Source organism: Oncorhynchus masou, chromosome 25 (assembly GCF_036934945.1).
Source record: "Oncorhynchus masou masou isolate Uvic2021 chromosome 25, UVic_Omas_1.1, whole genome shotgun sequence".
Taxonomy (NCBI): Eukaryota; Metazoa; Chordata; class Actinopteri; order Salmoniformes; family Salmonidae; genus Oncorhynchus; species Oncorhynchus masou.
The window spans coordinates 40,843,424-40,869,069 of record NC_088236.1 but is presented as its reverse complement, the minus strand read 5'-3'; the positions used below and the strand labels follow the sequence as shown (position 1 = coordinate 40,869,069).

Sequence of the window (25,646 nt, the reverse complement as noted above, 5' to 3'; positions counted from 1 at the left end):
GCAACCGCTGTGTCAGATTTCAAAAAAACCTTCCGGAAAAAGCACACCGTGCAATAATCTGAGTACAGCGCTCAGAGGCCAAACCAGCCAAAGAAATATCCGCCATGTTGTGTGTAGACTTCTGCAATCAACCTGATACCCCAAAGTCTAAAACAATTTTGGGGACAGTTGACCCCCTCCCCCCCCCCCCCCTTCAGGCACTGATTCTTCTGGCGTCATTTTCGTCTTCTTCAGATAGCTTTACACTTCAAAGTGGATGGCCATGATAATGTCCCAATTTCAATGTTTCACCTGAGCCGCCATCACCTTTACCACCCATTATTTGTTGTCCATTCGTCAACCAGTATACCAGAAACATATGAGAAGTTATAAGGAACATATTTAAGATATTTAACATATTTAACATATATAAGGAACATATTTCTCACTCCACGTGGACTCCTCTCACACTCCTGACAAAAGACATGAGAGAAAAGCAGTTGATAGCTTTGATCAGATGCTGTACACCGGACTCATTTCTCTCAGTAGAAGTGGTGCGGACAGGGCCGTATTGAACGCCTTTGTTGCTATTCTTCAGCCAGTTAGAGGGGGGTTTGAGGTACACACACCGTTCAGTCCAATTATCTCTTCCATACATTAAGATACATTAAGACATTAAGATATCTGATGTCACTTTTCATGAGAAAAGAGAACAGATCAGAACAACAGTTTAGTTAAGTTCATTAACTATATGATAAATGATTACGTTGACCAATTATTCTTAATACAAATGTCTAAACATATGTCAAAGAGAATAACAACACATTCTATTGAAACTGTTCTTTCAAATTGGCTTATACTCCCCTTCACACCATTAACTCTATCGCAGAGCCACAGGATCAGGAAATTAGACCTATGACCAATTGGGAATAGAACAGAACAAACAACACAATAATACAGTCCTTCACATATCACTCCATATACATCACTCGAGATATGTCAACTTTAATCCAAAACCTCAGAGGGCTGTTACCTCCCCCATTTTGACACATAACTCCCTATGTGAGTAACGTGTAAAAAAAAAAAAAAAACACACTACTGGTCAAAAAATAAAACAACATTTCAAAAAACTAAATCGAATTAAAATCACTACTCTTAAGAACTCCATAAAGAAAAAAGAATTGTATCCATACGGTCGTAGGAAAATAGACTTAAGGCAGCCTACCTTTAGTCAAAGGCAACGCCCTCTCCTTTTTCACATTGATCCAAATCACAAATATGGCTAAGAACTATAAACTTCATCATAATTATCAATATTACAAATTACCTTTAAATCAGTATTACAAATTACCTTAAAATCATTAACCAAATGGCTTTCCAATGAGGGTGATCAAACCACAATGGAAAGTCTTGACAGAGGTCATAGGTCATGCAAACCCTTCAAAGAAGTGTTTCTTACAATATTAGACAATTTAATGAAAGATGTGTGTGGCAGATGTGTTGCTACCTACCCTCGCCACCTGGGGGTGGCCCTTCAGGAAGTCCAGGATCCAGTTGCAGAGGGAGGTGTTTAGTCCCAGGATCCTTACCTTAGTGATGAGCTTTGAGGGCACTATGGTGTTGAACGCTGAGCTGTAGTCAATGAATAGCATTCTCACGTAAGTGTTCCTTTTGTCCAGGTGGGAAAGTGCATTGTGGAGTGCAATAGAGATTGCATCATCTGTGGATCTCAAATTGGAGTGGGTCTAGGGTTTCTGGGATAATGGTGTTGATGTGAGCCATTACCAACCTTTCAAAGCACATCATGGCTATGAACGTGAGTGCTACGGGTCTGTAGTCATTTAGGCAGGTTGTCTTTGTGTTCTTGGGCACAGAGACTATGGTGGTCTTCTTGAAGCATGTTGGTATTACAGACTCAATCAGGGACATGTTGAAAATATCAGTGAAGACACCTGCCAGTTGGTCAGCACATGCCCGGAACACACATCCTGGTAATCCGTCTGGCCCCGCAGCCTTGTTATGTTGACCTGTCTTACTCACGTTGGCTACGGAGAGCATGATCACACAGTCATCCGGAACAGCTGATGTTCTCATGCATGCCTCAGTGTTGCTTGCCTTGAAGCGAGCAAAGAAGTGATTTAGCCCGTCTGGTAGGCTCGTGTCACTGGGCAGCTCGCGGCTGTGCTTCCCCTTTGTAGTCTGTAATAGTTTGCAAGCCCTGCCACATAAGACGAGCGTCAGATCCGGTGTAGTATGATTCAATCTCAGCCCCCTCGTCTTGGAGTGTGCTGTTCTATCTTGCCGGTGCAGCGTATATCCCGCTAGCTGAATAGCCATGTCGCATTCAGCCACGATTCCGTGAAACATATGATATTACAGTTTTGATGTCCAGTTGGTAGGATATTTGTGATCGTACCTCGTCTAATTTATTGTCCAATGATTGCACTTTGGTGAGTATTATTGACGGTAACAGCAGCTTTCCCACTCGCCTTCTCCGGGTCCTGACAAGGCATCCCACTCTTTCGGCCCTGTGGGGTGTTTGGAGATTGTCCTCTGCATCCTCCTACTCAAACAAGGTTCTGCACTTACCTCTATCATAAGATTAAAAACAAACTTGACAACTTTCTCTTCTCTTTCAGCTTCACATTTATGAAATCTCCAAGACTTTAAAAATAACATGTAATGCGCCAAATGTCAATCCTTAAGAATATATCTTTTTTAATTTGTTGGGCACAACTCTATCGCAATTACCTATCCACCATTATTTGAATTCATTAGATTTAGGTAACTGTCTCTTCTTTGATTCAGTTATTTAAATACAACTCAATTCTCAATATGTTAGTCCAGCAGACCATTTAGGCAACAGACAACGTATTACATCGAAATCACCTCTCTATTTATGTTGAATGAATTAGTCTTTCAATTTGAACAAAGCAAGCTGTTATAATGTTCAGCTTATATCTTAAGCAAACACTGGTGGCCGTATCTTTCCAGGCAAATTCAATCAGAAACCCAGATTTTAGTCAATACCACAGACCCAATGCTATTGAAATTTTATGTTTACCTTTATTTACCTAAGCAAGTCAGTTAAGAACAAATTCTTATTTTCAATGATGGCCTAGGCACAGTGGGTTAACTGCCTTGTTCAGGGGCAGAACAACATATTTTTTACCTTGTCAGCTCGGGGATTCAATCTTGCAACCTTTTGGTTACTGGTCTAACGCTCTAACTTGCCACCCCAAATCTAGAAGACAAAGATTTCTAGAAATTACGAAGAAACACTGCAAATAACCCAATTTACAATTGTCTATAGTCGTAAAAACAGGCACATAATAACAATTCCCAGAAAATAGCCTTAATCTAAGGTCCAAGCGTTTTTCCGGCGAGATTCTCACATGCCAAAGGAATAGATTAGCAAATAGTTCAATTGACATTCATTGACGAGGAAACAAATCTTGCGCTTTTAATAGAAGTAGATTATGTTTTCTCATGCAAAGTATTTAAATTACTTTACTACATCACTTTAATCATGCAATGATAATTCGTTTGATGGATACCCTAGGCTTTGTATGACATTATAAATTACGTTGAGATCTTAATTCACTCTAACTTTATGGAAAAAGGTTTATCCAATAAACCCAGCAACTCCTCTCATACTAGGTAGAAACATTTAAACACATTTTCAGGCCTTAAGGGCAGTTGTATTTCAAATGAAGCACCCGAACGTAGAAAATCCAATAAGCGTTTTATAGTTACATCGTTAGGGTAAGTTAACCAAAAGTGGACACACCAATCAGTTTCTGAGACAATTGCCAATACATTGTAAACCGTTTAATAATGCTTAAACCTCATCTTTATCAAATTATCCATTAAAGATACCAACTCAAAACCTACGTACGTATACGTATGGGTGGTTTAAATTGTATAGAATTATATTCCCAGTATTACTTTATCAAATCTCTAGTAATCGATTATACACACATACAATTGATCATATTTTCACAGAATCCATATAGAACGCAAGAAAATATACTCTCAGCAGAACAAAAAAAATAAACTTTTGTTTCCCGGACAATGAGCAGCCCTTCATGGGATCCTCAACGGTTCTCTAACCTCCCAGAGACCACGGCAAAATCAAGCCTCTCAGGAACGATAGACCTTCCGCTGCTTTCTAAAATATCATCCCGCTCTTAATACCACCCCGTGATATTCTATGATGGGCAGTGAAGGAACAGAACCCCAAGATAAAGTTATATCACTGTCTATTATCCAAATTTCAATCATCTGATTAAGCATATTTCTACATGTTACTATCCAAACGTCAGACTAAGACTCATTTCCATATTCACACAACTCTCAAATCACAGTCACACAATGCTATTCTGAAACATACCTATGAATTCATTGTTTTTCAACAATATTTTAACCTGTAGGAATATTTTCTTATTTCTATCTCATGATTAGTTCGTAGGATAATGCAACTCATACATTTACATCTTTCAATACTTCTAAAATGGGGTACATGTTTAAAACAATTACAGGTGCAACCTTCTTTATTAAACTATGTCATGAATGGTCTTAACTAGTTCACACAGATTCAAGATGTTTTAATATTAAATGGCCAAACCCAGGGCATACCTGGCTAGCACATTTAAAATAATTGGAATTCACCACTTCTGAGGATAACTTAGAAGGTCACACAGACACTTTTCAGAATGAGGTCCTTCTTCCAATAGGGTTTCACCAGGTACCGTGTTTCACACAGAACCCACAGTCACCCTGGCCCCTCACCCTTACAGACTGCACCAATTCAGTGTCAGGACGGCTCTTGGTTGTTAAAAACACCTTGAGGATGGATTCTAAACAACTTTTGCCATGTTTCTGTTGATATTATGGAGCTAATTTGGAAAAAAAGTTTGGAGTTGTAGTGATAACATTTTCCGGTCGATTTCTCAGCCAAGCATGATGAACAAACGGGAGCTATTTCGCCTACAAAAATAATCTTTTTGGAAAAAAGGAACATTTGCTATTTAACTGGGAGTCTCCTGAGTGAAAACATCCGAAGTTCTTCAAAGGTAAATTATTTAATTTGATTGCTTTTCTTATTTTTGTGAAAATGTTGCATGCTGCCAGCAGAGCCTAGCATAGCATTATGCCATGATAAACTTACACAAATGCTTGTCTAGAGTTGTCTGTAACGCATATTTTGAAAATCTGAGATGACAGTGTGATTTACAAAAGGCTAAGCTGTGTCTCAATATATTTCATTTGTGATTTTCATGAATAGGAACATTTTCTAGGTGTATTTATGTCCGCTGCGTTATGCTAATTCGCTTGAGGCTATGATTATGCTCCCGGATCCGGGATTGCTAGTCACAAGAATTAAAGTAGCCCTATGGACAGATACTCCAATCTCCACTGTGGAGCTTTGCAGCTCCTTCAGGGTTATCTTTGGTCTCTTTCTTGCCTCTCTGATTAATGCCCTCCTTGCCAGGTTTGTTGTGGTGCCATATTCTTTAAAAAAATGTATAATGGATTTAATGGTGCTCCGTGGGATGTTCAAAGTTTCAGATTTTTTTTTTATAACCCAACCCTGACCTGTATTTCTTCACAACTTTGTCCCTGACCTGTTTAGAGAGCTCCTTGGTCTTCATGGTGCCGCTTGCTTGGTGGTGCCTCTTGCATAGCGGTGTTGCAGTCTCTAGGGCCATTTGGAACAGGTTATATATATTGACATCATGTGACACTTAGATTGCACACAGGTGGACTTTATAGCGTCCCACCTGGCCAACATCCTGTGAAATTGCAGAGTGCAAAATTCAAACTACAGAAATTGCAATATTCAACTTTCATAAATCACAAATGTAATAGATCAAAATAAAGCTTAACTTCTTGTTAATCCAGGCGCTGTGTCAGATTTCAAAAAGGCTTTACGGCGAAAGCACACCATGCGATTATCTGAGGACAGCGCCCCGCATACAAACACATGAAAATAATTTTTCAACCAGGCAGGTGCGATGCAAAAGTCAGAAATAATGATATAATAAGCCTTACCTTTGAAGATCTTCTTCTTTTTGCAATCCCAAATGCCTCAGGGACACAATGAGTGGTCATTTTGTTCAATAAATTCCTTCTTTATATCCCCAAAATGTCAATTTATTTGGCGCGTTTGATTCAGAAATACACCGGTTCCAACTCGCCAATATTAGATACAAAGTATCTAATAAGGTACCTGTAAACTTGGCCCAAACATTTCAAACAACGTTCCTAATCCAACCTCAGGTATCCTAAAATTTAAATAATCGATCAAATCTAAGACGGGATAAACAGTTTCCAATACCAAAAAAAAATAACACAAGCACACTCCTTTTCACACGCACCAAAATACTAGAGCCCTTCAGAGTGACACGTACAAAGGACAGAACTACTTCTTATTAATTTCTCAAAAGAAAAACATTGACCAATTTTTAAAGACTGTTGACATCTAGTGGAAGCCATAGGAACTGCAATATGGGCCCTAATAAATCAGGATTCCCATAGAAAACTATTGGAAAACACAATGACCTCAAAAAAAATCCTGGATGGATTGTGCTCGGGGTTTCGCCTGCCACATCAGTTATGTTATACTCACAGACATTATTCTAACAGTTTTAGAAACGTCAGAGTGTTTCTATCCAAATCTACTAATTATATGCATATCCTAGCTTCTGGGCGTGAGTAACAGGCAGTTTACTTTGGGCACGCTTTTGATCCAGATGTGAAAATACTGCCCCCTATCCAAGAGATGTTTAACTAATGATGTGACTTCTGAAGATAATTGGTTACACCAGATTTTATTTAGTGGCTTCATTACTAAATATGTTATTTTTTAATTTCACTTCACCAATTTGACCTATTTTCTGTATGTCTATTACATAATATGCAAATAAAAATCTATTTAAATTACAGGTTGTAATGCAACAAAATAGGAAAAATGCCAAAGGGGATGAATACTTTTGCAAGGCACTGTATACAGTACCAGTCAAAAGTTTGGACAAACCTACTCATTCAAGGGTTTTTCTTTATTTGTACTATTTTCTACATTGTCGAATAATAGTGAAGAAATCAAAACTATGAAATAACACATATGGAATCATGTCGTAACCAAACAAAGTGTTAAACAAATCTAAATATATGATGACAGGTTTGCACACTCTTGGCATTCTCTCAACCAGTTTCATGAGATTGTCACCTGGAATGCTTTTCAATTAACAGGTGTGCCTTGTTAAAAGTTAATTTGTTGAATTTCTTTCCTTCTCAATGTGTTTGAGCCAATCAGTTGTGTTGTGATCAGGTAGGGGTGGTATACAGAAGATAGCCCTATTTGTTAAAAGACAATATTATGGCAAGAACAGCTCAAATAAGCAAAGAGAAATTACAGTCCATCAGTCCAGGTCAGTCAATCTGGTATATTTCAAGAACTTTGAAAGTTTCTTCAAGTGCAGTCGCAAAAACCATCAAGCGCTATGATGAAACTGGCTCTCATGTGGACCACCACAGTAAAGGAAGACCCAGAATTTCCTCTGCTGCAGAGGATACTTTCAGAAATTGCAGCCCAAATAAATGTTTCACATAGTTCAAGTAACAGACACATCTCAACATAAATTGTTCAGAGGAGACTGTGTGAATCACAGTTTCATTGTCAAATTGCTGCAAAGAAACCACTACTAAAGGACAACAATAAGAAGAAGAGAAATCTGTCCTTTGGTCTGATGAGTCCAGATTTGCAATTTTTTTTGGTTCCAACCACTGTGTCTTTGTGAGACGCAGAGTAGGTGAACGGGTGATCTCTCCATTTGTTGTTCCCACCGTGAAGCATGGAGGTGATTTGATGGTGTGAGGGTGCTTTGATGGTGACACTGTGAGTGATTCATTTAGATTTCAAGGCCCACTTAACCAGCATGGCTACCACAGCATTCTGCAACAATACGCCATCCCATGTGGTTTGTGCTTAGTGGGAGTATCATTTGCTTTTCAGCAGGACAATGACCCAACACACCTACAGGCTGTGTAAGGGCTATTTGACCAAGAAGGAGAGTGATGGAGTGCTGCATCAGATGTCCTAGCCTCCACAATCCACCGACCCAATTGAGATGGTTTGGGATGAGTTGGACCACAGAGTGAAGAAAAAGCAGCCAACAAGTGCTCAGCATAACTCCTTCAATACTGTTGGAAACACTTGTTTGGTTAGTATATGTTATTTCATAGTTTTGATGTCTTCACTATTATTTTACAATGCAGAAAATAGTAAAAAATAAAGAAAAACCCTTGAATGAGTAGGTGTGTCCAAACTTTTGACTGGTACTGTATATATTTGAAAAAATATATATGGGGTATTGGAAGTGATGCAGGCAATTACATTGATGGAAGTTACAATCTATCTGCAATATTAAAGCTGATGTACCCCCTTAAAAAAGGAGGGGGAGGAGTCTCATGGTGAAGCCCCTCCCACACAGCACTCTTTCAAACCCGCCTCGTTGCCATGGATACCACAACCTCTGAGGTCACTACACTAAACTCACAATTCGTAGTTTTTACTTCTTCTTTGAGGTCTTCTTGCCCAGACTGGCGGTGGGTTAGTTATTAGAGAGAGAGAGAGAGAGAGAGAGAGAGAGAGAGAGAGAGAGAGAGAGAGAGAGAGAGAGAGAGAGAGAGAGAGAGAGAGAGAGAGAGAGAATAAAACTGCTTCTCTTAATTTTTGATGAACCCAGGATGTTAAGAACAATTAATCAAGGGCTTCCTGACAATGAAACACTCAAACGCACACACAGACATAAACACAAACAAGCACACACACACACTCATGTACCTACTGAGGACGCATTTCGTTCTGAACCAAACCAATATTTTTTCGTTACATTCCACTGTTCTGACCAGCAAAATAGCAAATAGCAAAACAGCAAAAAGTTCTTAGATTCAAGTTCCAAAAAAGAAACGGTTTATATCATTAATTTCTGTTCCTTTTTAAACCTCTGAAATAAATCTACATTGTTTTACATTTAGCTCGACATGAAATTAATACACCAATCAGTGAGGATAAAGCAGCTTGCTTAATCCTTTTTTTGCAGGTGGGGAGAGAGGTTGTAGGAGGGTGTAGTACTAGGCTTGGCTTGAAGTACTGGGCATCTTGTTTTGTTGTGACATGCATTATCTTATTTAGGCACACAGAATTATAACTACAGAGGAGCGGCTTCTATGAAGGAACTTTGAATGTCTTTGAACTTCAAAAAGTTGGCTCAACATTGGACCAGAGCTCGCTAGCTAGCTAGCTAACAAGTTTGTGTGTGCAGAGCGGCAGCAGAATTTAAATCAAAACCTGTCTTACCTTTTTTTAGTTAAGAAATTCGATGTGAAACGTGATAACTATAGTATCCTTAACTAGCATTGAAAAAGTTAATCGATTCTTCTCTAATTAAAAATCTTTCTCCCTAATTTCTGAATTACACTTGTAATGTCAGTAGGCTTTGCGTCGGAGGGGGAGGGGCTTGTAGTCTACACAGGATTTTCAGCTGGCAGGCAGACACTGGATTAAGTTTCTGAGTGACAGACTGAGGGCTTTGCATAGGTGCTTTGTTACGTTTTTTTTGTGGGACTGGAAAAAAAAGGCCAGGAATGTAAAATAACATTATTAACCGCTTCCCATGCTTTTAAAATAACTTTTCTGTTCCAGAACATTATAGATCACTTTCGTTCCCGGTTCTGATTCTGTTCCTCAATTTTTTGTTTCCTGAACCTGTTCCAACCCCAGAAACATACACAAACACACTCTAACATACAGTGCTGCTAGGAAACTGTAAAAAAGTTGCAGTCACTAAGATCAGAAGCACAGAATTAATATTTCAAACCACTCCATGTTTTACAATGTGATAAAACAAACAACAATAAATAAATACACTCACTAGATGTTGGCTTCGCCCTCAACCCCACACTGTTCTTGACCATGAATCCATCGCAACATACACACTGTACTTGGAAACTCAAGTGGGTTTTAGTTATGTGAAAACACTTACAGTGAGTTATTTGGTGAGGAGGCGTCAGGAGCCTTTGAGAAGGCGGACTAGAGATAGAGCCAGATTGGTTTACACAAACAAACACACATACCGGGGATGACTATCTCTTGGCTTTAATGGACTGATAAAGTAAAGGCTACTCTGACGGATAGAAGAAGAGACCTCGCAGGGCTGAGTGGGCAGCAGACAGCGGTGGCCAACAACAGCTTCCTGTATCGTGCAGTGTCTGGGACAAAATGACTGTACTGTAGCTACTGTAGCTACAGTCCTAAGCATTAATAAGTCCACTTGTACTGAAGCACAGTGGGAGTAACTGCACATGAGGGACAGGGACATACAGTCCATTTAGAAAGTATTCAGACCCCTTCACCTTTTGCACATTTATTACTTTAGTCTTATTCTAAATACAATATATTAAATGTTTTCCTCATCAATCTACAAACAATACCCCGTAATGACAATACGAAAACAGGTTTTTAGATATTTTTATTAAGGTATAAAAAACAGAATACCTTATTTACATAGGTATTCAAACCCTTTGCTATGAGACTTGAAATTGGGCTCTGGTGCATCCTGTTCTATATCGTGGAGCTCCACCCATATGGGAGCTCTGCTCCTAGTGGTTTACCCTTCTGCCTAGGCAGCGAATAGCCTGAGAGAAACTTATGCACACACCTGCAGCCAATGGGAGTACAGGTGTCCCTATGTTGCAGACAGAGTTCAGTGTGTCAAATCGGAGGGCATGCAGTCCGGTCCTCTGGCAGTCTCTATGGGGGTGCCACAGGGTTCAATTCTCGGGCCGACTCTTTTCTCTGTATATATCAATGATGTTGCTCTTGCTGCGGGCGATTCCCTGATCCACCTCTACGCAGACGACACCATTCTGTATACTTGCTGTATACTTGTTTATATATATTTACTTTTCTGCTCTTTTGCACACCAATATCTCTACCTGTACATGACCATCTGATCATTTATCACTCCAGTGTTAATCTGCAAAATTGTAATTATTCGCTTACCTCCTCAAGCCTTTTGCACACAATGTACAGTGCCTTGCGAAAGTATTCGGGCCCCTTGAAATTTGCGACAGTTTGCCACATTTCAATCTTCAAACATAAAGATATAAAACTGTATTTTTTGTGAAGAATCAACAAGTGGGACACAATCATGAAGTGGAACGACATTTATTGGATATTTCAAAACTTTTTAACAAATCAAAAACTGAAAAATTGGGCATGCAAAATTATTCAGCCCCCTTAAGTTAATACTTTGTAGCGCCACCTTTTTCTGCGATTACAGCTGTAAGTTGCTTGGGGTATGTCTCTATCGGTTTTGCACATCGAGAGACTGACATTTCTTCCCATTCCTCCTTGCAAAACAGCTCAAGCTCAGTGAGGTTGGATGGAGAGCATTTGTGAACAGCAGTTTTCAGTTCTTTCCACAGATTCTCGATTGGATTCAGGTCTGGACTTTGACTTGGCCATTCTAACACCTGGATATGTTTATTTTTGAACCATTCCATTGTAGATTTTGCTTTATGTTTTGGATCATTGTCTTGTTGGAAGACAATTCTCCGTCCCAGTCTCAGGTCTTTTGCAGACTCCATCAGGTTTTCTTCCAGAATGGTCCTGTATTTGGCTCCATCCATCTTACCATCAATTTTAACCATCTTCCCTGTCCCTGCTGAAGAAAAGCAGGCCCAAACCATGATGCTGCCACCACCATGTTTGACAGTGGGTATGGTGTGTTCAGGGTGATGTGCTGTGTTGCTTTTACGCCAAACATAACGTTTTGCATTGTTGCCAAAAAGTTCAATTTTGGTTTCATCTGACCAGAGCACATTCTTCCACATGTTTGGTGTGTCTCCCAGGTGGCTTGTGGCAAACTTTAAACAGCACTTTTTTATGGATATCTTTAAGAAATGGCTTTCTTATTGCCACTCTTCCATAAAGGCCAGATTTGTGCAATATACGACTGATTGTTGTCCTATGGACAGAGTCTCCCACTTCAGCTGTAGATCTCTGCAGTTCATCCAGAGTGATCATGGCTGCATCTCTGATCAGTCTTCTCCTTGTATGAGCTGGAAGTTTAGAGGGACGGCCAGGTCTTGGTAGATTTGCAGTGGTCTGATACTCCTTCCATTTCAATATTATCGCTTGCACAGTGCTCCTTGGAATGTTTAAAGCTTGGGAAATCTTTTTGTATCCAAATCCGGCTTTAAACTTCTTCACAACATTATCTCGGACCTTCCTGGTGTGTTCCTTGTTCTTCATGATGATCTCTGCGCTTTTAACGGACCTCTGAGACTATCACAGTGCAGGTGCATTTATATGGAGACTTGATTACACACAGGTGGATTGTATTTATCATCATTAGTCATTTAGGTCAACATTGGATCATTCAGAGATCCTCACTGAACTTCTGGAGAGAGTTTGCTGCACTGAAAGTAAAGGGGCTGAATAATTTTGCACGTCCAATTTTTCAGTTTTTGATTTGTTAAAAAAGTTTGAAATATCCCATAAATGTTGTTCCACTTCATGATTGTGTCCCACTTGTTGTTGATTCTTCACAAAAAAATACAGTTTTATATCTTTATGTTTGAAGCCTGAAATGTGGCAAAAGGTCGCAAAGTTCAAGGGGGCCGAATACTTTCGCAAGGCACTGTATATAGACTCTCTTTTTTTTCTACTGTGTTATTGACTTGTTAATTGTTTACTCCATGTGTAACTCTGTGTTGTCTATTGACACTGCTATGCTTTATCTTGGCCAGGTCGCAGTTGCAAATGAGAACTTGTTCTCAACTAGTCTACCTGGTTAAATAAAGGTTAAATAAATAAAATTTAAAAATGTTAGGGGATGCTTCCCCTCAATCACCCTCCCATTATCTTCAGTAACTGAAGAAGCAGAGAAGAGAAGAGAAGAGAAGGGAAGAGAAAGACTCAGGACGATCCCGCCATCGAATTCCAATTCTCAACGTCGTCCATCTCAATGAGCACACCGGTGTTTCTCTTTTAAGAGCTCAGTGTCGCTGCTTCTCTATGGTAGCTATGGACTCACACAACTTTTGTTTCGTGTGCTTGGGGTCACAGCACACCAGGAGTGGCCTCACCAATCCCCCCAATGCCTGTGCTGCGCCCTCCTTTCTTTAACCTCTCTAGGGTACATGGGACGCTAATGTCCCACCTGACCAACATCCACTGAAAGTGCAGGGCGCCAAATTCAAACAACAGAAATCTCATAATTAAAATTCCTCAAACATACATGTATTATACAACATTTTAAAGACGAATTTGTTGTTAATCCCACCACAGTGTCCAATTTCAAAAAGGCTTTACGAGAAAAGCATAACATGCGATTATGTTAGGTCAGTACCTCGTCACAAAAAAACACAGCCATTTTTCCAGCCAAAGAGAGGAGTCACAAAACGCAGAAATAGAGATAAAATGAATCACTAACCTTTGATGATCTTCATCAGATGGCACTCATAGGACTTCATGTTACACAATACATGTATGTTTTGTTCGATAAAGTTCATATTTATATCCAAAAATCTCTGTTTACATTGGCGCGTTGTTATGTTTTACCTCCAAAAAATCAGTTGAAAGTGCAGAGAGCTACATCAATTTACAGAAATACTCACCATAAATGTTGATGAAAATACAACTATTATGCATGTAATTAAAGATATACTTCTCCTTAACCTCTTGCGACGAGCAATCCCGTATCCGGGAGCGTAATCATAGCCTCAAATGCATTAGCATAACGCAGCGGACATAAGTACCCCTAGAAACTTTTCCTATTCATGAAAATTGCAAATGAAATGAAATAAATATATTCAAACACAAGCTTAGCCTTTTGTTAACAACACTGTCATCTCAGATTTTCAAAATATGCGTTACAGCCAATGCTAGACAAGCATTTGTGTAAGTTTATCATGGCATAATGCTATGCTAGCTCTGCTGGCTGCAGGCAACATTTTCATTTTCAAATAAGAAAAGCAAACAAATTAAATGAACAGTGCTCCGGGCAGCCGAGCGGAAATGGAGGAAAACTCGCCTCCCTGCGGACCTGGCATCCTTTCACTCCCTCCTCTCTACATTTTCCTCCTCTGTCTCTGCTGCTAAAGCCACTTTCTTCCACTCTAAATTCCAAGCATCTGCCTCTAACCCTAGGAAGCTCTTTGCCACCTTCTCCTCCCTCCTGAATCCTCCTCCCCCTCCCCCCCCCCTCCTCCCTCTCTGCAGATGACTTCGTCAACCATTTTGAAAAGAAGGTCGACGACATCCGATCCTCGTTTGCTAAGTCAAACGACACCGCTGGTTCTGCTCACACTGCCCTACCCTGTGCTCTGACCTCTTTCTCCCCTCTCTCTCCAGATGAAATCTCGCTTCTTGTGACGGCCGGCCGCCCAACAACCTGCCCGCTTGACCCTATCCCCTCCTCTCTTCTCCAGACCATTTCCGGAGACCTTCTCCCTTAGCTCACCTCGCTCATCAACTCATCCCTGACCGCTGGCTACGTCCCTTCCGTCTTCAAGAGAGCGAGAGTTGCACCCCTTCTGAAAAAACCTACACCCGATCCCTCCGATGTCAACAACTACAGACCAGTATCCCTTCTTTCTTTTCTCTCCAAAACTCTTGAACGTGCCGTCCTTGGCCAGCTCTCCCGCTATCTCTCTCAGAATGACCTTCTTGATCCAAATCAGTCAGGTTTCAAGACTAGTCATTCAACTGAGACTGCTCTTCTCTGTATCACGGAGGCGCTCCGCACTGCTAAAGCTAACTCTCTCTCCTCTGCTCTCATCCTTCTAGACCTATCGGCTGCCTTCGACACTGTGAACCATCAGATCCTCCTCTCCACCCTCTCCGAGTTGGGCATCTCCGGTGCGGCCCACGCTTGGATTGCGTCCTACCTGACAGGTCGCTCCTACCAGGTGGCGTGGCGAGAATCTGTCTCCTCGCCACGCGCTCTCACCACTGGTGTCCCCCAGGGCTCTGTTCTAGGCCCTCTCCTATTCTCGCTATACACCAAGTCACTTGGCTCTGTCATAACCTCACATGGTCTCTCCTATCATTGCTATGCAGACGACACACAATTAATCTTCTCCTTTCCCCCTTCTGATGACCAGGTGGCGAATCGCATCTCTGCATGTCTGGCAGACATATCAGTGTGGATGACGGATCACCACCTCAAGCTGAACCTCGGCAAGACGGAGCTGCTCTTCCTCCCGGGGAAGGACTGCCCGTTCCATGATCTCGCCATCACGGTTGACAACTCCATTGTTTCCTCCTCCCAGAGCGCTAAGAACCTTGGCGTGATCCTGGACAACACCCTGTCGTTCTCAACTAACATCAAGGCAGTGGCCCGTTCCTGTAGGTTCATGCTCTACAACATCCGCAGAGTACGCCCCTGCCTCACACAGTAAGCGGCGCAGGTCCTAATCCAGGCACTTGTCATCTCCCGTCTGGATTACTGCAACTCGCTGTTGGCTGGGCTCCCTGCCTGTGCCATTAAACCCCTACAACTCATCCAGAACGCCGCAGCCCGTCTGGTGTTCAACCTTCCCAAGTTCTCTCACGTCACCCCGCTCCTCCGCTCTCTCCACTGGCTTCCAGTTGAAGCTCGCATCCGCTACAAGACCATGGTGCTTGCCTACGGAGCTGTGAGGGGAACGGCACCACAGTACCTCCAGGCTCTGATCAGGCCCTACACCCAAACAAGGGCACTGCGTTCATCCACCTCTGGCCTGCTCGCCTCCCTACCACTGAGGAAGTACAGTTCCCGCTCAGCCCAGTCAAAACTGTTCGCTGCTCTGGCCCCCCAATGGTGGAACAAACTCCCTCACGACGCCAGGACAGCGGAGTCAATCACCACCTTCCGGAGACACCTGAAACCCCACCTCTTCAAGGAATACCTAGGATAGGATAAAGCAATCCTTCTCACCCCCCCTTAAATGATTTAGATGCACTATTGTAAAGTGGCTGTTCCACTGATGTCAGAAGGTGAATTCACCAATTTGTAAGTCGCTCTGGATAAGAGCGTCTGCTAAATGACTTAAATGTAAATGTAAATGTAAATAATTTACCTTTGAAGAACTTCGGATGCTTTCACTCAGGAGACTCCCAGTTAGATAGCAAATGTTCCTTTTTTCCAAAAATATTATTTTTGCAGGCGAAATAGCTCCCGTTTCTTCATCATGCTTGGCTGAGAAATCGACCGGAAAACTTTAACGCCAAAATTTCAAAATTTGCTCCATAATATCGACAGAAACACGGCAAACGTTATTTAGAATCCATCCTCAAGGTGTTTTTAACATATATATTCAATAATATATCCGTCGAGGCAATTGGTTTCTCATAAGAAGCGATTGGAAAAATGGCTACCTCAGTATTTTACGTAAGATTTTCTGCGGGAGACACCATGTGACCACATGCTATATATGGTCCCTTACGGCCATTCTTCAATGGAAATGCCTAAAAAGATGTCACAATGCTGTAGACACCTTGGAAATACGTGGAAAACGTAAGCTCATTCGTAGCTCATTCACAGCCATATAAGGAGTCATTGGCAAGCTTTACGGACAAAGCACACCATGGAATAATCTGAGTAGAGCAATACAGATACCCGTCATGTTATGGAGTCAACAAAAGTCAGAAATAGCATTATAAATATTCACTTACCTTTGATGATCTTCATCAGACTGCACTCACAGGAATCCCAGTTCCACAATAAATGTTAGTTTATGATATCCATAATTTATGTCCAAATACCTCCTTTTTGAACGCGCATTTAGTACAATAATCCAAATGCGCAGGCCCTAGGTCCAGACAAAGCCAAAAAAGTTATATTACAGTTTGTAGAAACATGTCAAACGATGTATATAATCAATCTTTAGGATGTTTTTTATCATAAATATTCAATAATGTTTCAACTGGAGAATTCCTTTGTCTTTAGAAATGAAAGGGAACGGAGCTAACTCTCACGGGCACGCGCCTGACTGAGCACATGGCCTTCTGGCAGACCCATGACTCAATCAGCTCTCATTCCCTTCCACTTCACAGTAGAAGCTTGAAACAAGGTTCTAAAGATTGTTGACATCTAGTGGAAGCCTTAGGAAGTGCAATATGACATGCACTTGAGGGAGAGTGCGAGGATCAGGCACAGGATGCACAGGGCTGTGGAGACGCAATGGAGACCTGGTGTGTATAGCCGGCATCAATGGTACCTGAACTTTAACACACTTCTTATGACGAGTACGGGGAGCTGACTCAGGTGGCACCAAGCTGACAACACGCTCCTTTAGTCCAAATCGGTGCATCCTCCACCAACTCAACAACTCCCATCTCTCTCTCCTCCAAATTCTCCTTCTTCTCCCAGACTGGCTCTGGTTCACTCCTCGGCTCCGCCGACAGCTCCAAGTGCCTTCCCCAAAAATGTTGTTGGGGTTTTTGTGGCCTTCCTCACCGACTTTGTCGCTGTACCTCCTTCGCTGCTTCCGCCTGCTTCCATGGCAGGCTCTTCTCTCCTGCCATTATGTCATCCCAAGTCCAGGAGGTTCTCTCCCTAATCTCCTCCAAAGACCAGGATGCCATTACCTCCCAGGCACGCTGCTTGTTCCGTTGTTGGTGGGATCTTCTATCACGTTCGTTATAATAAGTGGACCAAAGCGCAGCGTGATCTGGGTTCCACATCTTTTAATTACTAAGTGAAACTCACAGCAAAACAAAACAATAAACAGCTGCCTCTGATTGGGAACCATACCAGGCCAACATAGAAATATAAATCACCTAGATGACCCACCCTAGTCACACCCCGACCTAACCAACAGAGAAAAAAAGCTCTCTATGGTCAGGGCGTGACATATTGACAGAATACTTAAGCATCTACCTGCTGGTTCAGATTAGTATGGCTCATATTCTGTTATCTGCCCACTAGCCATTGACAGTGTCTCCAGGCTGAGTAGGGAGGATTGTACTGAGGACGCAGTATATTGTGACACATTGTGTTACGGTACTGTGGGACTTCGTCGCCGCCATTGCTGGGCCAGACCTTTTCATTAGGTGGGAAGTGTTAGGTTCGGCAGGGAGTACATTTTGGAGCGTTGCGCTCCCCCTAAAACCACTAGGTGCAGAGCTCCCCTATGGGGGCGGAGCTCCACGATATAGAACGATATTTACTGGAGCTGTAACTCCAGTTCTATGAGTGGAGCAGAGCCCCATAGGACTTAAGGCCCTGCCAATCCCCAGTCTCGCTGAAGATAATATTTTTGAGAGGCTGATTGAGGGGAAGCATCCCCTTATATAGGGACACCTGTACTCCCATTGGCTACAGGTGTGTGCATCATTTTCTCTCAGGCTACTCGCTGCCTAGGCAGCGGAGTAAACGACTAGGAACAGAGCTCCCCTATGGGGCTCCACTTCATTCATAGAACTGGAGTTACAACTCAGTTAACTATTGTTTCCATTGATCATCCTTGATGTTTCTACAACTTGATTGGAGTCCCCCTGTGGTAAATTCAATTGATTGGACATGATTTGAAAAGGCATACATCTGTCTATATAAGGTCCCACAGTTGCCAGTCCACGTCAGTGCAAAAAGCAAGCCTTGAGGTCAAAGGAATTGTTCATTGAGCTCCGAGACAGGATTGCATTGAGGCACAGATCTGGGGAAGGGTACCAAACAATTTCTGCAGCATTGAAGGTCCCCAAGAACACAGTGGCCTCCATCCTTCTTAAATGGAAGAAGTTTGGAACCACCAAGACTCTTCCTAGAGCTGGCCACCCGGCCAAACTGAGCAATCGGGGGAGAAGGGCCTTGGTCAGGGAGGTGACCAAGAACTCGATGGTCACTCTGACAGAGCTCCATAGTTCCTCTTTGGAGATGGGAAACCTTCCAGAATGACAACCATCTCTGCAGCACTCCACCAAACAGGCATTTATGGTAGAGTGGCCAGACAGAAGCCACTCCTCAGTAAAAGGCACATGACAGCCCGCTTGGAGTTTGCCAAAAGCCACCTAAAGGACTCTCAGACCATGAGAAACAAGATTCTCTGGTCTGATGAAACCAAAATTGAACTCTTTGGTGTGAATGCCAAGCATCACGTCTGGAAGTAACCAGGCACCGCTCATCACCTGACCAATACCATCCCTACGGTGAAGCATGGTGGTGGCAGCATCATGCTGTGGGGAGGTTTTTCAGCAGCAGTGACTGAGAGACTAGTCAGGATCGGGGGTAAAGTTGAACAGAGCAACGTACAGAGAGATCCTTGATGATAACCTGGTCCAGAGCGCTCAGGACCCCAGCCTGGGGCGAAGGTTCACCTTCCAACAGGACAACAATGCTAAGCACACAACCAAGACAACGCAGGAGTTTCTTCGGGACAAGTCTCTGAATGTCCTTGGGTGGCCCAGCAAGAGTGCGGACTTGAACCCGATTGACCATCGCTGGAGAGACCTGAACGACCTGAAAATAGCTGTTCGGCGACACTCCCCATTCAACCTGACAGAGCTTGAGAGGATCTGCAGAGAAGAATGGGAGAAACTACCCAAATACAGATGTGCCACGTTTGTAGTATCATACCCAAGAAGATTTGAGGCTGTAATCGCTGCAAAACATGCTTCAACAAAGTATTAAGTAAAGGGTCTGAATACTTATGTAAATGAGGTATTGTGTGTAGATTGATGAGGGGAAAACAAATATTTAATATATTATAGTATAAGGCTGTAACTTAAGCGAAGGGGTCTGAATACTTTCAGAATGCACTGCATTTCAGAAATGTATTTTATTACATTTATTGTTAGATGATTACCTGTTTGTTACATTAACCATGTGCCTTGCTTCAGCAAGACATTAAACAAACTAGACTTAACCTTTTAGTGCTCAGAACTACAGTATATATAGTGAGCTCCAAAAGTATTGGGACAGTGAAAATTACTATGAGGTTAAAGAGCAGACTGTCAGCTTTAATTTCAGGGTTTTTTCATCCATATCGGGGGAACCGTTTAGAAATTAAACCACTTTTTGTATTTCAAAGAATTGGGACAACTTCACTCATACGGTGCTGTGAGAAAGTATTTGCTCCCTTTCTAATTTTCGCTACTGTTATCAGATCTTCAACCAAAACCTAATATTAGAGAAATGGAACCTGAGTGAACAAATAACACAACAATGACATACTTATTTCATTTATTTAATAAACCAAGTTATGCAACACCCAATGCCCCTGTGTGAAAAAGTAATTGCCCCCTTAGAACTTAAAAACTAGCTGTGCCATCTTTAGCTGCAATGACTCCAACCAAACACTTCCTGTAGTTGTTGATTAGTCTCTCACATCACTGGGGAGGGATCAGCGGCATTTGTGGGTTTTCAAGCATGAAATTCTTGTTTCTAGTCCTGCCACAACATCTCAATTTGGATTAGGTCTGGACTTTGACTAGGCCATTTCGAAACTTCAGATTTGTTGCTTTTTAGCCATTTTCATGTAGACTTGCTACAATGATTATGGATAATGCTATTAAACCAGTCAGTGTGACCACCATTTGCCTCATGCTGCGCGGCACATCTCCTTCGCATAGAGTTGATCAGGCTGTTGATTGTTCCACTCTTCTTCAATAGCTGTGTAAAGTTGCTGGATATTGCCGGGAACTGGAATACACTGTCGTACACGTTGATTCAGAGCATCCCAAACATGCTCAATGGGTGACATGTTTGTTGAGTATGGAGGCCATGAAAGAACTGGGACAAATTTTTGCTTCCAGGAATTGTGAACAGATCCTTGCGACATGGGGCCATGCATTATCATGCTGAAACATGAGGTGATGGCGGTGGATTAATGGCACGACAATGGGCCTCAGGATCTCATCACGGTATCTCTGTGCATACAAATTGCCATCGATAAAATGCAATTGTGGTCGTTGTCCGTATGCCTGCCCATACGATAACCCTACCGCCACCATGGTGCACTCTGTTCACAATGTTGACATCATTAGAGTGGCCTTTTATTGTCCCCAGCACAAGGTGCACATGTGTAATGATCATGCTATTTAATAAGCTTCTTGATATGCCACACCTGTGAGGTGAATGATTTATCTTGGGATTATCTTGGGATCAACACTTTACATGTTGCGTTTATATTTTTGTTCAGTGTACTTTAAAGAATTCATCACAACTGGTGACTTGGTACCAAATGAAGCCTAGTTGCACATTCAATGAATTCCAAGGAAATAAACAAGTAATTTGCAGGTCATTAATGTTTAATGACCATTTTACCATTTCATTTGACCATTTAATTAATGACCAATTAAGTAGTTTCACAGCAAACAACATCACATTTCTGTATCATTCAAAGAAAAGGTGTGTACAGCAGAACAGTGTCCAGGCTGACTGTTTGTGTTGGTGTTGGTGTAGGTGGGCGGTCACACCATGCTGCCCATCCGCTGGATGCCTCCAGAGAGCATCATGTACAGGAAGTTCACCACAGAGAGTGACGTGTGGAGTCTGGGCGTGGTCCTCTGGGAGATCTTCACCTACGGCAAACAGCCCTGGTACCAGCTCTCCAACAACGAGGTCAGTCTCACCTCTCACCGAACCTTAACCCTGACCCTTTGACCATACTCTACCTCCATCCTAGCCTGGGTGCCAGTCTGATTCTGTTCTCTTGCCACCTCCTTATAACAATTCCATGAGGAGGTGGCAAGAATGCAGAACAGACTACCAGGCTAGCTCCAACCTAACTCCCTAGCTGGAATCTTATTCTAAACCCTCACATCCTCTACTTTGGTAAAGCTTTCCAAAGCTTTAGCCTAAGCCTATAGCTCCAAGGCACATGTGTAGGTCTGGAGAAGATTGGAGAGTAAGAATCGACAATTAAATCTGGCATATCGGCTGGCATTCTGACACTAACCCTGTTTATCTGCCCCCTCCCCACACACACAGGTGATTGAGTGCATTACACAGGGGCGTGTCCTGCAGCGGCCTCGCACCTGTCCCAAAGAGGTGTACGACCTGATGCTGGGGTGCTGGCAGAGAGAGCCCCACATGAGACACCACATCAAGGAGATCCACAGCCTACTGCTAAACCTAGCCAAAGCCTCTCCTGTCTACCTGGACATCCTGGGCTGAGCGGGTGTGCGTGTGTGCGTATGCGCACATGCACGTGGCTGTACAATACAAGAGAGAATGAGTGTGTGCCTGTACGTGTGTGTCTATTGATGCACCTGTCCTTGAGTGTGTTTTAAGCTACGATCAAACTCTTTAAGGCAATCAGAAGATTCCCCAACTGTTCCCTTGTGCCCTCCCCTCTCCTCTCGCTCTCTCTATCTCTCTCTTACTTTCTGCCTACTTCTACTCTTTCATGCATCTCTTAACCTACCACCTTCTTCCTGCTCAAGATACTTTAAGAATGGTTTGCAGTGGGAAGGCTTCTCGCATCGGCACAAAGGATTTTAAACTGTGGCTAAGTAGTCTACAGTAAATGGCTGAGGGCTCTATTCGAGCAGGCAGTGGGGTTTTTTCCCAATTCTGCAAGCGCCATCCTTCTGTAAATAAAACCCCTGAGGTCGAGAAGAGGTGCCTCCACTGCAGATAGGCTGTTTCTTCTCTGTACATAGAGGACCAGACATCGGACCCCGCAATGTCCTGCAAAGAGTTGTGATTCGTTGCTCCGTGGAAGGAGATATGGAAGCAACCAGACTGTTATTTTCCCCTCATGTCAACAAGTCATGACATAACAAGATATAGTATTTCCCCTCATGCTGATGAGCAGCAACAAATGACATGCTATTGTATAACTGAAGCAATGATGAAAGTAAACTTAAAAGGGAGATTTGTGGCTGTTCACCAGTGGGTGCTCTTCAGCTGTCTGTCTGTTGTCATTGTCTGTGACTATGTACACGAAAGAGGGTTTTTGATACATTTTGGGGGATGAAGATGTTTTAATTCCCATGTCAAGTGCTGATGTCATGTAATTTATCGATGTATGTGTCCAACATTCTCGGACAATCCTGAGACAGAGTCTGTGTCAGATCGCCCATCATGGTCAGTGGCGAGGATCTCCGTTTAGGCGTGGTTGGGTCAACTGTGGTAGAATCCTGGCACACACACATATCCCCCACCCCCTACTACTACACACACACACTCAAAAGGCTTCTGCAGGAAATTGAATTCTGCATGTTTTATTATTTTAGCCCCACAGTGCTTTAGCGACGGAGCCCCAGCCCTCGTCAGTAATGGTGTAATGTATATTTCATTAAGGAGCTAATGTTGGCCATTAGCACAGTCTCCCCCTCAGACATTTAAGACGTATTGTTTAATGGGAGAGGGGGAAAGGAGATGAGGAAGTGGAGGAGAGAAAGACGGTGAGATAGAGAGGAGTGGAGAGAGAGAGAGAGAGAGAGAGAGAGAGAGAGAGAGAGAGAGAGGAGGCCTGAATGTCTGCGGGGAAATAGTGAGATAACATCCATCATAGTGCGGTCTTGTCGGTTTTCGAACCCACAGCTGTTTGCTTCACACACCTCGCATTCCTGTGGTGGGTTCCTCAACCACACACACAGACACAGACACACACACACACCACCCACAAAACCTTCTCTTACACATTCAAGGTCAACTGTAGGCTCACCTAGACTTTCAAGATCAAACGCCTGCATTATCATAGACACACAATAAACAGACTTACTGAGATGTAATAACGTCATACAAGGCTGTTTGAGTATCATGATATTGTCATATGCTTCTGTAACTGATTGCATGTGACTGGTTTGGTCATATCCTCAGTACTTGATGGTATTGATATTTGTGTTCTTAATTATTATTTTATTAAAAAATTATACATTTTTTACGAGACAACGTTTCTGAGGTCTAAGTCAATTATGTGGTCTGAATCGGGGCCTGACTCCAATTTAAAGTGATCTAATTGATTATGCTGACAGTATTATGTGCGTGTGCCTCCGAAAGAGTGCAATACTTGGGCCCACATTGGGCTGTGGTCAAAAGTAGTGCACTATACAGGGAATAGGGTGTCATTGCAGACGTAGACTGTGTGTGTCTGTTTGGGTCCTTGCACATGCTCTTTGTTGCATTTTCCTGCCTGCCTCTTGAAACAAACATTAGATCCAATAATGTACCATCCGTTCCACAAAGAGAATGAATGTCTTTCTGTGCGAGAGCAAGTAGAAAATGCTTCACAGGTATTCAATATTGTTTACACAATAACGCTGTGCAATACAAAGCAACATTGTGTGCAACAACCTTCAGTGCGAGAGTAGTTGGCAGTGAAATAACTGCTCATGTGAGAAAGAGCACTATGTGTCCATTGGAACTAAGAAACCACTCTTAAAGCGCTTATAGCCTACATGAATTGGCTAAAGTGGGACATGGCAGTGGTGGCGAGTAAGTGAATTGTCTGTCAGAGGACTGCACTGGAAGACGTTTCTATGTGGCTCTTTTCCATCACCATGGACCCAGTCTGAGTTTACTCTACATCCTGGTCAAGCTACTGTGACTAATTATGGAGCCTTCCCAGAATCCTATCTGTTGGAGGTTCAACATTTCCGCCTACCGCTCGGCTCTAGGCAATGGGCGGCACCAATCGCAGTGCTATCGTTATCTTTGCTAAAGACAAATGGACACCTCAAAAAGGACTGACAATCACAACCCTTAACAAGTGACCTGCTGTGTAGTTACGAACCTCTCCTCTCTCGATGTATCTTCACTTTCTTTCTTTCTCGTTCTCTCCCAGCTGTTACACTGTCCAACTGTGGCATCCCTGATGGGTCAGGGAGAGGCGTGTGTATACGACCCATGTGGCTCTGATGGCTTTAGTCTCAGTGCTGTGACTGGAGTTTCTCAGAACGTGTGTAATACTAATGTGACCAGCTTCTCTCGATGAACGGACCAGTCTGTTGTGACACGGTATCATTAATAAAAGTGTTATGTCTTACATCATCCTGGGCAGATCTGGTGTCTCTGTGTGAATAAGGGAGTGTTAGTGCGATGAGTGTGCGTTGAAGTGTATGTACAGCACCTATCATAAGCATTCACCCCTCTTAGATTTCTTCACTTTTTTTAATTGTGTTACAAAGTGGGATTAGAATGGATTTAATTGTCTTTTTTTTCAACAGTCTACACAAAATACTCTAATGAAGTTTAAAGATTGAAAAAATAAAGCACTAATATACCTTGATTGGATAAGCATTCACCCCCCCCTGAATCAACGCATGTTAGAAACACCTTTGGAGCAATTACAGCTGTGTAAATTTCTAAAGGGCCGATTCAGACTTAGGAATTTACACATTTCCTACTCACTTCTCAGTATTTGGTATTAAAATGTACCTTATTCAGACGCGTAACACTCTGCAGTTGTGGTCTGATCCCTGATCGCTATGAATACATATAATTCAGCCACTGACAACCCTCCCACTTGCTGTCCAACAGATTTTCCCCTGGAGTTTTCATTCAATAGCGGTTTCAGTACATGTGTCTTAAGCCATCCCTTTAAATACGGTGAACCTTTAAGTTTGAATTTTGTCGACAGACTCACTAGAATATATCCAGAGAACGGGTTCAGAATATTAGGGGTCAATAATAAAAAGGCCATCTAAATATGTGCATATTCATCTC

The 25,646-nt window shown here is 42.4% G+C and overlaps 1 protein-coding gene across 2 annotated transcripts in view; it reads left to right on the top strand.

The window, feature by feature from the left end:
* Positions 1–24,965, top strand: part of LOC135514336 (BDNF/NT-3 growth factors receptor-like) — a 93,292-nt gene extending 68,327 nt beyond the window's left edge. For both annotated transcript variants that reach the window (XM_064937752.1, XM_064937751.1), the window contains exons 17-18: positions 21,435–21,593; positions 21,963–24,965. In XM_064937752.1, coding sequence (XP_064793824.1) covers positions 21,435–21,593; positions 21,963–22,148 — 345 coding nt within the window. In that variant the 3' untranslated portion in view covers positions 22,149–24,965. The remainder of the gene's footprint in view (positions 1–21,434; positions 21,594–21,962) is intronic.
* The last annotated feature ends 681 nt before the right edge of the window (positions 24,966–25,646 follow it).